Source organism: Echiichthys vipera (genome assembly GCF_963691815.1).
Source record: "Echiichthys vipera genome assembly, contig: SCAFFOLD_42, whole genome shotgun sequence".
Lineage (NCBI taxonomy): Eukaryota > Metazoa > Chordata > Actinopteri > Perciformes > Trachinidae > Echiichthys > Echiichthys vipera.
This window is the reverse complement of record NW_028154868.1, coordinates 2,497-15,433: the sequence shown is the minus strand read 5'-3', so window position 1 is coordinate 15,433 and position 12,937 is coordinate 2,497. Positions and strand designations below refer to the sequence as shown.

The following is a 12,937-nucleotide window of genomic DNA, read 5'->3' as shown; positions in this document are numbered from 1 at the left end:
GCACGGCGGAGACACGTCAGCCCGTAGCCCGCGTTTACTCTAGGCTACCGTCGGCCATCTTGAGAGAGGCACGTCGGAGAGACGTCGGCCATCTTGAGAGAGGCACGTCGGAGAGACGTCGGCCATCTTGAGAGAGGCACGGCGGAGACACGTCGGCCATCTTGAGAGAGGGCACAATGGAGACACGTCACCCTGTAGACTGCGTTTACAAGCTAACGTCGGCGATCTTGAGAGAGGCACGGCGGCCATCTTGAGAGAGGGAAGGAGGAGACACGTCGGCCATCTTGAGAGAGGCACGGCGGCCATCTTGAGAGAGGGCACGACGGAGACACGTTAGCCTGTAGCCCGCGTTTACATTTACCTTTACATTTTTACGTGTTTTTACGTGTTTTTACGTGTGTGTGTGTGTGTTGTGTGTGTGTGTGTGTGTGTGTGTGTGTGCGTGTGTGTGTGTGTGTGTGCGTGTGTGTGTACGCACGTGTACACTTTGAGCACGAAGTCCTTCTCCTCCTTGAGTTCGGAGATGGTCTGCAGCACGTCGCTCATGGCGAGGACGGCGCAGCCGTACGGCCGGCGGTACTGGACGTGCGGCGGGCCCTTCTTGCTGTCGTTCAGCAGCATGCGACCTGCGGCAGGAAGCAGGGGTTCGAACACACGTACAAACACGGTGAAGGTGTCCCCCCCGCCCGCTTTCACTTAACCGTACCTGTTCGGATGACCTGGGAGACGATGTAGAGGTCTCGCTTCATGTCTTTGTTGCTCAGGTCCTGCGGACGTTAAGAATACAGCGCTAATGCTAACTGTTTTGTCGCAATCTTACGAAAAAGTCGCAAGATGCTAAGATGCGAAGATGCTAAGATACGAAGATGCGCGGATGTAAATAAAAACCCAAAATATGTCAAAATATTCCGACTGTTTTGTCGCAATATTACGACTTTTGTCTCAAATATGCTAACTGTTTTGTCGCAATCTTCTGAAAAGTCGGAAGATGCTAAGATGCTAAGATGCAAAGATACGAACATGCGTGGATGTAAATACAAACCCAAAATATGTCAAAATATTCCGACTGTTTTGTCGCAATCTTCCGACTTTTGTCTCAAAATATGCTAACTGTTTTGTCGCAATCTTCCAAAAAGTCGGAAGATGCTAAGATGCGAAGATGCGAAGATGCGAAGATGCGAACATGCGCGGATGTAAATAAAAATCCCAAATATGTCAAAATATTCCGACTGTTTTGTCGCAATCTTCCGACTTTTGTCTCAAAAGATTCCAACTGTTTTGTCGCAATCTTCCGACATTTGTCTCAAAATATGCCGACTGTTTTGTCGCAATCTTCCGACTTTTGTCTTAAAATAATTTGACTGTTTTGTCGCAATCTTCCGACTTTTGTCTTCAGATAATTTGACTGTTTTGTCGCAATCTTCCGACTTTTGTCTCAAAATGTTACGACTGTTTTGTCGCAATCCTCCGACTTTTGTGTCAAAATATTACGACTCTTTTGTCGCAATCTTCCGACGTTTGTCTCAAAATATTCCGACTGTTTCGTCGCAATCTTCCGACTTTTGTGTCAAAATATTACGACTCTTTTGTCGCAATCTTCCGATTTTTGTCTCAAAATATTCCGACTGTTTTGTCGCAATCTTCCGACGTTTGTCCCGAATTATTCCAACTAGTTTTTCGCAATCTTCCGACTTTTGTCTCAAAATATTCTGACTGTTTTGTCGCAATCTTCCGACTTTTGTCTCAAAATATTCTGACTGTTTTGTTGCAATCTTCCAAATAGTCACAAGATGCTACGATGCTAAGATGCTAAGATACGAAGATGCGAACATGCGAGGATGTAAATAAAAACCCAAAATATGTCAAAATATTCCGACTGTTTTGTCGCAATCTTCCGACGTTTGTCTCAAAATATTCCGACTGTTTTGTCGCAATCTTCCGACTTTTGTCTCAAAATATTCTGACTGTTTTGTCGCAATCTTCCGACGTTTGTCTCAAAATAATTTGACTGATTTGTCGCAATCTTCCGACTTTTGTCTCAAAATGTTACGACTGTTTTGTCGCAATATTCCGACTTTTGTCTCAGAATATTCCAACTGTTTTGTCGCAATCTTCCGACTTTTGTCCCAAAATATTCCGACTGTTTTGTCGCAATCCTCCGACATTTGTCTCAAAATATTACAACTGTTTTGTCGCAATCTTCCGACTTTTGTGTCAAAATATTACAACTGTTTTATCGCAATCTTCCGACTTTTGTGTCAAAATATTCCGACTGTTTTGTCGCAATCTTCCGACATTTGTCTCAAAATATTACAACTGTTTTGTCGGAATCTTCCGACTTTTGTGTCAAAATATTCGGACTGTTTTGTCGCAATCTTCCGACGTTTGTCTCAAAATATTACAACTGTTTTGTCGCAATATTCCGATTTTTGTCTCAAGATATTACAACTGTTTTGTCGCAATCTTCCGACTTTTGTCCCAAAATATTCCGACTGTTTTGTCGCAATCTTCCGACATTTGTCTCAAAATATTACAACTGTTTTGTCGGAATCTTCCGACTTTTGTGTCAAAATATTCGGACTGTTTTGTCGCAATCCTCCGACATTTGTCTCAAAATATTACAACTGTTTTGTCGCAATCTTCCGACTTTTGTGTCAAAATATTACAACTGTTTTATCGCAATCTTCCGACTTTTGTGTCAAAATATTCCGACTGTTTTGTCGCAATCTTCCGACATTTGTCTCAAAATATTACAACTGTTTTGTCGCAATCTTCCGACTTTTGTGTCAAAATATTACAACTGTTTTATCGCAATCTTCCGACTTTTGTGTCAAAATATTCAGACTGTTTTGTCGCAATCTTCCGACATTTGTCTCAAAATATTACAACTGTTTTGTCGCAATCTTCCGACTTTTGTGTCAAAATATTACAACTGTTTTATCGCAATCTTCCGACATTTGTCTCAAAATATTACAACTGTTTTGTCGCAATCTTCCGACATTTGTCTCAATATTACAACTGTTTTGTCGCAATCTTCCGACTTTTGTCCCAAAATATTCCGACTGTTTCGTCGCAATCTTCCGACTTTTGTGTCAAAATATTACGACTCTTTTGTCGCAATCTTCCAACGTTTGTCTCAAAATATTCCGACTGTTTTGTCGCAATCTTCCGACTTTTGTGTCAAAATATTCGGACTGTTTTGTCGCAATCTTCCGACGTTTGTCTCAAAATATTACAACTGTTTTGTCGCAATATTCCGATTTTTGTCTCAAGATATTACAACTGTTTTGTCGCAATCTTCCGACTTTTGTCCCAAAATATTCCGACTGTTTTGTCGCAATCTTCCGACTTTTGTCTCAAAATATTCCGACAAAACAGTCAGCATATTTTGACACAAAAGTCGGAAGATTGCGACAAAACAGTTGGAATATTTTGACATATTTTGGGTTTTTATTTACATCCGCGCATCTTCGCATCTTAGCATCGTAGCATCGTAGCATCTTGCGACTTTTTCGTAAGATTGCGACAAAACAGTTGAAATATTTTGAGACAAAAGTCGGAAGATTGCGACAAAACAGTCGGAATATTTTGAGACAAAAGTCGGAAGATTGCGACAAAACAGTCAGATTATTTAGTGACAAAAGTCGGAAGGACAAAACCTACAAAACGGTAGGAATATTGTCGCAAACTTCCGACTTTTGTCTCAAAATATTCCAACTGCTTTGTCGCAATCTTCCGAAAAAGTCGGAAGATGCTACGATGCTAAGATGCTACGATGCGAAGTTGCGAACATGCGCGGATGTAAATAAAAACCAAAAATATGTCAAAACATTCCGACTGTTTTGTCGCAATCTTCCGACTTTTGTCCCCAAGTGTGTGTAAACGTGTGTGTGTGTGTGTGTGTGTGTGTGTGTGTGTGTGTGTGTGTGTGTGTGTGTGTGTGTGTGTGTGTGTGTGTACCGTGAAGAGCGCGCACAGTCGGTCGACCTTCTCCGGATTCTTCGGTCCCCCGTTCTTGTTCAGTCTCACCATGAACTTCTCACTGAAAGGTCGGACACTTAGTGGTGCTTTCCATATTACTGACACTTAGTGGTGCTTTCCATAGGACTGACACTTAGTGGTGCTTTCCATAGGACTGACACTTAGTGGTGCATTCCATATTACTGACACTTAGTGGTGCTTTCCCTATTAGTGACACTTAGTGGTGCTTTCCATAGGACAGACACTTAGTGGTGCTTTCCATAGGACGGACACTTAGTGGTGCTTTCCATAGGACGGACACTTAGTGGTGCTTTCCATATTACTGACACTTAGTGGTGCTTTCCATATTAGTGACACTTAGTGGTGCTTTCCATATTACTGACACTTAGTGGTGCTTTCCATAGGACGGACACTTAGTGGTGCTTTCCATATTACTGACACTTAGTGGTGCTTTCCCTATTAGTGACACTTAGTGGTGCTTTCCATAGGACGGACACTTAGTGGTGCTTTCCATAGGACGGACACTTAGTGGTGCTTTCCATATTACTGACACTTAGTGGTGCTTTCCCTATTAGTGACACTTAGTGGTGCTTTCCATAGGACGGACACTTAGTGGTGCTTTCCATATTACTGACACTTAGTGGTGCTTTCCATATTACTGACACTTAGTGGTGCTTTCCCTATTAGTGACACTTAGTGGTGCTTTCCATAGGACGGACACTTAGTGGTGCTTTCCATATTACTGACACTTAGTGGTGCTTTCCATAGGACGGACACTTAGTGGTGCTTTCCATAGGACGGACACTTAGTGGTGCTTTCCATATTACTGACACTTAGTGGTGCTTTCCATATTAGTGACACTTAGTGGTGCTTTCCATAGGACGGACACTTAGTGGTGCTTTCCATAGGACGGACACTTAGTGGTGCTTTCCATAGGACGGACACTTAGTGGTGCTTTCCATATTACTGACACTTAGTGGTGCTGTCCATATTACTGACACTTAGTGGTGCTTTCCATATTAGTGACACTTAGTGGTGCTTTCCATAGGACGGACACTTAGTGGTGCTTTCCATAGGACGGACACTTAGTGGTGCTTTCCATATTACTGACACTTAGTGGTGCTGTCCATATTAGTGACACTTAGTGGTGCTTATCATATTACTGACACTTAGTGGTGCTTTCCATAGGACTGACACTTAGTGGTGCTTTCCATATTACTGACACTTAGTGGTGCTGTCCATATTAGTGACACTTAGTGGTGCTTATCACATTACTGACACTTAGTGGGGCTTTCCATAGGACGGACACTTAGTGGTGCTTTCCATATTACTGACACTTAGTGGTGCTTTCCATATTAGTGACACTTAGTGGTGCTTTCCATAGGACGGACACTTAGTGGTGCTTTCCATAGGATGGACACTTAGTGGTGCTTTCCATATTACTGACACTTAGTGGTGCTGTCCATATTACTGACACTTAGTGGTGCTGTCCATATTACTGACACTTAGTGGTGCTTTCCATATTACTGACACTTAGTGGTGCTTTCCCTATTAGTGACACTTAGTGGTGCTTTCCATAGGACGGACACTTAGTGGTGCTTTCCATAGGACGGACACTTAGTGGTGCTTTCCATATTACTGACACTTAGTGGTGCTTTCCCTATTAGTGACACTTAGTGGTGCTTTCCATAGGACGGACACTTAGTGGTGCTTTCCATAGGACGGACACTTAGTGGTGCTTTCCATATTACTGACACTTAGTGGTGCTTTCCATAGGACGGACACTTAGTGGTGCTTTCCATATTACTGACACTTAGTGGTGCTTTCCATAGGACGGACACTTAGTGGTGCTTTCCATATTACTGACACTTAGTGGTGCTTTCCCTATTAGTGACACTTAGTGGTGCTTTCCATATTAGTGACACTTAGTGGTGCTTTCCATAGGACGGACACTTAGTGGTGCTTTCCATATTACTGACACTTAGTGGTGCTTTCCATATTAGTGACACTTAGTGGTGCTTTCCATAGGACGGACACTTAGTGGTGCTTTCCATATTACTGACACTTAGTGGTGCTGTCCATATTAGTGACACTTAGTGGTGCTTATCATATTAGTGACACTTAGTGGTGCTTTCCCTATTAGTGACACTTAGTGGTGCTTTCCATAGGACGGACACTTAGTGGTGCTTTCCATATTACTGACACTTAGTGGTGCTTTCCATATTAGTGACACTTAGTGGTGCTTATCATATTACTGACACTTAGTGGTGCTTTCTATAGGACTGACACTTAGTGGTGCTTTCCATAGGACGGACACTTAGTGGTGCTTTCCATATTACTGACACTTAGTGGTGCTTTCCATATAAGTGACACTTAGTGGTGCTTTCCATAGGACGGACACTTAGTGGTGCTTTCCATAGGACGGACACTTAGTGGTGCTTTCCATATTACTGACACTTAGTGGTGCTTTCCATATTAGTGAAACTTAGTGGTGCTTTCCATATTACTGACACTTAGTGGTGCTGTCCATATTAGTGACACTTAGTGGTGCTTATCATATTACTGACACTTAGTGGTGCTTTCCATAGGACGGACACTTAGTGGTGCTGTCCATATTAGTGACACTTAGTGGTGCTTATCATATTACTGACACTTAGTGGTGCTTTCCATAGGACTGAAACTTAGTGGTGCAGAGCTAATTAACCTGCTAACAGCTAACTAACCTGCTAACTAACCTGCTAACAAGCAACTAACCTGCTAATCAACCTGCTAACAGCTAACTAACCTGCTAACAGCTAACTAACCTGCTTATAAACCTGCTAACAGCTAACTAACCTGCTAACAGCTAACTAACCTGCTAATCAACCCGCTAACAACTAACTAACCTGCTAATAAACCTGCTAACAGCTAGCTAACATGTTAATCAACTTGCTAACAGCTAACTAACCTAACAGCTAACTAACCTGCTAATAAACCTGCTAACAACAAACTAACCTGCTAATAAACCTGCTAACAGCTAGCTAACATGTTAATCAACTTGCTAACAGCTAACTAACCTGCTAACAACTAACTGACCTGCTAACAACTAACTAACCTGCTAATAAACATGCTAACAGCTAACTAACCTGCTAACAACCAACTAACCTGCTTATAAACCTGCTAACAGCTAACTAACCTGCTAACAACTAACTAACCTGCTAATCAACCCGCTAACAACTAACTAACCTGCTAATAAACCTGCTAACAACAAACTAACCTGCTAATAAACCTGCTAACAGCTAGGTTACATGTTAATCAACTTGCTAACAGCTAACTAACCTGCTAACAACTAACTGACCTGCTAACAACTAACTAACCTGCTAATAAACCTGCTAACAGCTAACTAACCTACTAACAGCTAACTAACCTGCTAACAACCAACTAACCTGCTAATAAACCTGCTAACAACTAACTAACCTGCTAATAAACCTGCTAACAGCTAACTAACCTGCTAAAAGCTAACTAACCTGCTAATAAACCCGCTAACAACCAACTAACCCGCTAACAACCAACTAACCTGCTAATAAACCTGCTAACAGCTAGCTAACATGTTAATCAACTTGCTAACAGCTAACTAACCTGCTAACAACTAACCGACCTGCTAACAACTAACTAACCTGCTAATAAACCTGCTAACAGCTAACTAACCTACTAACAGCTAACTAACCTGCTAACAACCAACTAACCTGCTTATAAACCTGCTAACAGCTAACTAACCTGCTAACAGCTAACTAACCTGCTAATCAACCCGCTAACAACTAACTAATCTGCTAATAAACCTGCTAACAGCTAGCTAACATGTTAATCAACTTGCTAACAGCTAACTAACCTAACAGCTAACTAACCTGCTAATAAACCTGCTAACAACAAACTAACCTGCTAATAAACCTGCTAACAGCTAGCTAACATGTTAATCAACTTGCTAACAGCTAACTAACCTGCTAACAACTAACTGACCTGCTAACAACTAACTAACCTGCTAATAAACCTGCTAACAGCTAACTAACCTGCTAACAACCAACTAACCTGCTTATAAACCTGCTAACAGCTAACTAACCTGCTAACAGCTAACTAACCTGCTAATCAACCCGCTAACAACTAACTAACCTGCTAATAATCCCGCTAACAACTAACTAACCTGCTAATAAACCTGCTAACAGCTAACTAACCTGCTAATCAACCTGCTAACAACCAACTAACCTGCTAATAAACCTTCTAACAGCTAACTAACCTGCTAATCAACCCGCTAACAACTAACTAACCTGCTAATAAACCTGCTAACAGCTAACTAACCTGCTAATCAACCTGCTAACAACCAACTAACCTGCTAATAAACCTTCTAACAACCAACTCACCTGCTAATCAACCTGCTAACAACCAACTAACCTGCTAATAAACCTGCTCACAGCTAGGTAACATGTTAATCAACTTGCTAACAGCTAACTAACCTGCTAACAACTAACTGACCTGCTAACAACTAACTAACCTGCTAATGAACCTGCTAACAGCTAACTAACCTACTACAGCTAACTAACTTGCTAACAACTAACTAACCTGCTAATAAACCCGCTAACAGCTGACTAACCTGCTAATCAACTTGCTAACAATTAACTAACATGCTAATCAACTTGCTAACAACCAACTAACCTGCTAATAATCCCGCTAACAACTAACTAACCTGCTAATAAACCTGCTAATAGCTAACTAACCTGCTAATCAACCTGCTAACAACCAACTAACCTGCTAATCAACCTGCTAACAACCAACTAACATGCTAATCAACCTGCTAACAGCTAACTAACCTGCTAATAAACCCGCTAACAGCTGACTAACCTGCTAATCAACTTGCTAACAATTAACTAACCTGCTAATAATCCCGCTAACAACTAACTCACCTGCTAATAAACCTGCTAACAACTAACTCACCTGCTAATAAACCTGCTAACAGCTAACTAACCTGCTAATAAACCTGCTAACAACCAACTAACCTGCTAATAAACCCGCTAACAGCTGACTAACCTGCTAATCAACACGCTAACAAGATTAGAGGGCTCGAGGGGAGGGGTTCGGTTGGGGGGGGTGGGTAATTAGCGATCAAACATGGCCGACGTCGTAAAGCTAGTACCTGATGGTCTTCCCCTCCCGCAGGTCGTACAGCGAGAAGAAGATGTCCGTGTCCTCGCCGACGCCGTTGTACGTGAAGCTCTTCAGGTTGACGAGCAGGTGGTGCGGCGGCGCCGGGACCCTGCACGGCTCCGCGTGGCGCTGCCGGGTACCGTCGCCCTGAGGGGGGGGAATCAAACCGCGAAACACAATGGTTTTTAGCATCTTTAAGCGTCGCTACGTTAGCTGTATGTTAGCTTAGGGCTCACCTGCGCGGTGCTCTGTTGGACGCTGTGTCGGCCGGACAGATGCTGCGAAAGAGACAAAGTTAGCCAAGGTTAGCTTACTTGTCAACCTGCTAACAGCTAGCTAACCTGCTAATAAACCTGCTAACAGCTAACTAACCTGCTAGTAAACCTGCTAACAGCTAACTAACCTGCTAACAACTAACTAACCTGCTACTCAACCTGCTAACAGCTAACTAACCTTCTAATCAACTCGCTAACAGCTAACTAACCAGCTAATCAACCTGCTAACCAATAACTAACATGCTAATCAGCCTGCTAACAACTAACAAACATGCTAATAAGCCTGCTAACAGCTAACTAACCTGCTAATCAACCCTGCTAACAACTAACTAACCTGCTAACAGCTAACTAACCTGCTAATCAACCCTGCTAACAACTAACTAACCTGCTAACAGCTAACTAACCTGCTAATCAACCTGCTAACAGCTAACTAACCTGCTAATAAACCTGCTAACAGCTAACTAACCTGCTAAACAACATGCTAACAACTAACAAACATGCTAATAAACCTGCTAACAGCTAACTAACCTGCTGACATCTAACAAACATGTTAATCGACTTGCTAACAGCTAACTAACCTGCTAATCAACCTGCTAACAACTAACTAACATGCTAATCAACCTGCTAACAACCAACTAACCTGCTAATCAACTCGCTAAACCTAACCTGCTACTCTACCTGCTAACAACTAACTAACATGCTAATAAACCTGCTAACAAGAACCTAACCTGCTCCTCAACCTGCTAACATGCTAACGCTAACTCACCATCTTATAAAGGTCCGACACGCTGATCTGCTCCTCGTCCACCATCTCAAAGTCCTTCCTGGGCACCAGGTCCAGACCCATGTGTCTGGGGGGGGGAGAGGGGGGGGGGGAGAGGGGGGGGTGGGGGGGGGGGAGAGAGGGGGAGAGAGGGGGGGGGAGAAAGGGGGGGAGAGGAGGGGGGGGAGAGAGAGAGAGAGATGTTAGCTGTGGCGGTCTGATGAACGCCTACGTTAGCGTACGTTACCATACGTAACCACGTTACCACGTTAGCATACATTACCACGTTAGCATACATTAGCATACGTTAGCATATGTTAGCTTACATTACCATACGTTAGCACGTTAGCATACGTTAGCACGTTAGCATACGTTAGCACGTGAGCATAGGTTGGCATACGTTGGCATACGTTGGCATACGTTACCACGTTAGCATTCGTTAGCATTCGTTAGCATACGTTGGCATACGCTAGCAAATGTTGGCATACGTTGGCATACGTTAGCATACGTTGGCATACGTTAGCAAATGTTGGCATACGTTGGCATACGTTAGCATACGTTACCACGTTAGCATTCGTTAGCATACGTTAGCATACGTTAGCATACGTTGGCATACGTTGGCATACGTTGGCATACGTTGGCATACGTTGGCATACGTTACCACGTTAGACTTCGTTAGCATTCGTTAGCATACGTTAGCATACGTTGGCATACGTTAGCAAATGTTGGCATACGTTGGCATACGTTAGCATACGTTGGCATACGTTACCATGTTAGCATTCGTTAGCATACGTTAGCATACGTTGGCATACGTTAGCAAATGTTGGCATACGTTGGCATACGTTAGCATACGTTGGCATACGTTACCACGTTAGCATTCGTTAGCATACGTTAGCATACGTTGGCATACGTTGGCATACGTTACCATACGCTACCATACGTTAGCATGTTAGCATACGTTGGCATACGTTGGCATACGTTAGCATACGTTGGCATACGTTACCAAGTTAGCATCCGTTAGCACGTTAGCATACGTTAGCATACGTTAGCATACGTTAGCATATGTTGGCATACGTTGGCATATGTTACCACATTAGCATACGTAAGCACGTTAGCATACATTAGCAAACGTTGGCGTACGTTGGCATACGTTACCGTACGTTACCACGTTAGAATACGTTACAAAGTTAGCATATGTTAGCAAACTTTACCATACGTTACCACGTTAGCATACGTTAGCAAACGTTGGCTCACGTTAGCATACGTTGGCAAACATTAGCATACGTTGGCATACAATTGGCATACATTAGCATACGTTGGCATACGTTGGCATACGTTACCACGTTAGCATTCGTTAGCATTCGTTAGCATACGTTAGCATACGTTGGCATACGTTAGCAAATGTTGGCATACGTTGGCATACGTTAGCATACGTTGGCATACGTTACCACGTTAGCATTCGTTAGCATACGTTAGCATACGTTGGCATACGTTGGCATACGTTGGCATACGTTACCATACGCTACCATACGTTAGCACGTTAGCATACGTTGGCATACGTTGGCATACGTTAGCATACGTTGGCATACGTTACCAAGTTAGCATCCGTTAGCACGTTAGCATACGTTAGCATACGTTAGCATACGTTAGCATATGTTGGCATACGTTGGCATATGTTACCACGTTAGCATACGTAAGCACGTTAGCATACATTAGCAAACGTTGGCATACGTTGGCATACGTTACCACGTTAGCATACGTTAGCAACGTTACCATATATTACCACGTTAGCATACATTAGCAAACATTAGCATATGTTAGCATACGTTACCGTACGTTACCACGTTAGCATACGTTACAAAGTTAGCATATGTTAGCAAACTTTACCATACGTTACCACGTTAGCATACGTTAGCAAACGTTGGCACACGTTAGCATACGTTGGCAAACATTAGCATACGTTGGCATACATTGGCATACATTAGCATACGTTGGCATACGTTGACATACGTTAGCACGTTAGCATACGTTACAACGTTAGCATATGTTACCACGTTAGCCTACGTTAGCAAACGTTGGCATACGTTGGCATAACATTAGCATACGTTGACATACGTTGGCATACGTTAGCATACGTTAGCACGTTAGCAGACGTTAGCATACGTTGGCATACGTTGGCATACGTTGGCATAAGTTACCATACGTTACCAAGTTAGCATACGTTAGCATACGTTAGCATACGTTGGCATACGTTAGCATACGTTAGCATACGTTGGCATACGTTGGCATACGTTAGCACACGTTAGCAAACGTTACCATACGTTAACATACGTTACCACGTTAGCATACGTTAGCATAAGTTAGCACATTTTGTGTCTTTTTTTAGTCTTTTTGTGTCTTTTTGTGTCTTTTTTGTGTCTTTTTTTAGTTGTTTTGTGTCTTTTTTAGTTGTTTTGTGTCTTTTTTAGTTGTTTTGTGTCTTTTTGTGTCTTTTTTAGTTGTTTTGTGTCTTTTTGTGTCTTTTTTGTGTCTTTTTTTAGTTGTTTTGTGTCTTTTTTTAGTTGTTTTGTGTCTTTTTTAGTTGTTTTGTGTCTTTTTGTGTCTTTTTTTAGTTGTTTTGTGTCTTTTTGTGTCTTTTTTTAGTCGTTTTGTGTCTTTTTTTAGTCGTTTTGTGTCTTTTTTTAGTTGTTTTGTGTCTTTTTTTCGTTGTTTTGTGTCGTTTTGTGTCTTTTTGTGTCATTTT

The 12,937-nt window shown here is 42.3% G+C and overlaps 1 protein-coding gene across 1 annotated transcript in view; it reads right to left on the bottom strand.

Moving 5' to 3' along the window:
• LOC310966264 (dedicator of cytokinesis protein 3-like) overlaps positions 1-10,278 on the bottom strand; it is a gene marked incomplete at its 5' end in the record, with an annotated part of 104,122 nt that extends 93,844 nt beyond the window's left edge. Inside the window, 6 exon segments of the mRNA XM_083940844.1 lie at positions 479-626; positions 707-767; positions 3,961-4,042; positions 9,146-9,303; positions 9,393-9,434; positions 10,198-10,278. Of these exon segments, the coding sequence (XP_083796970.1) occupies positions 479-626; positions 707-767; positions 3,961-4,042; positions 9,146-9,303; positions 9,393-9,434; positions 10,198-10,278 (572 nt within the window).
• Positions 10,279-12,937: the final 2,659 nt, after the last annotated feature.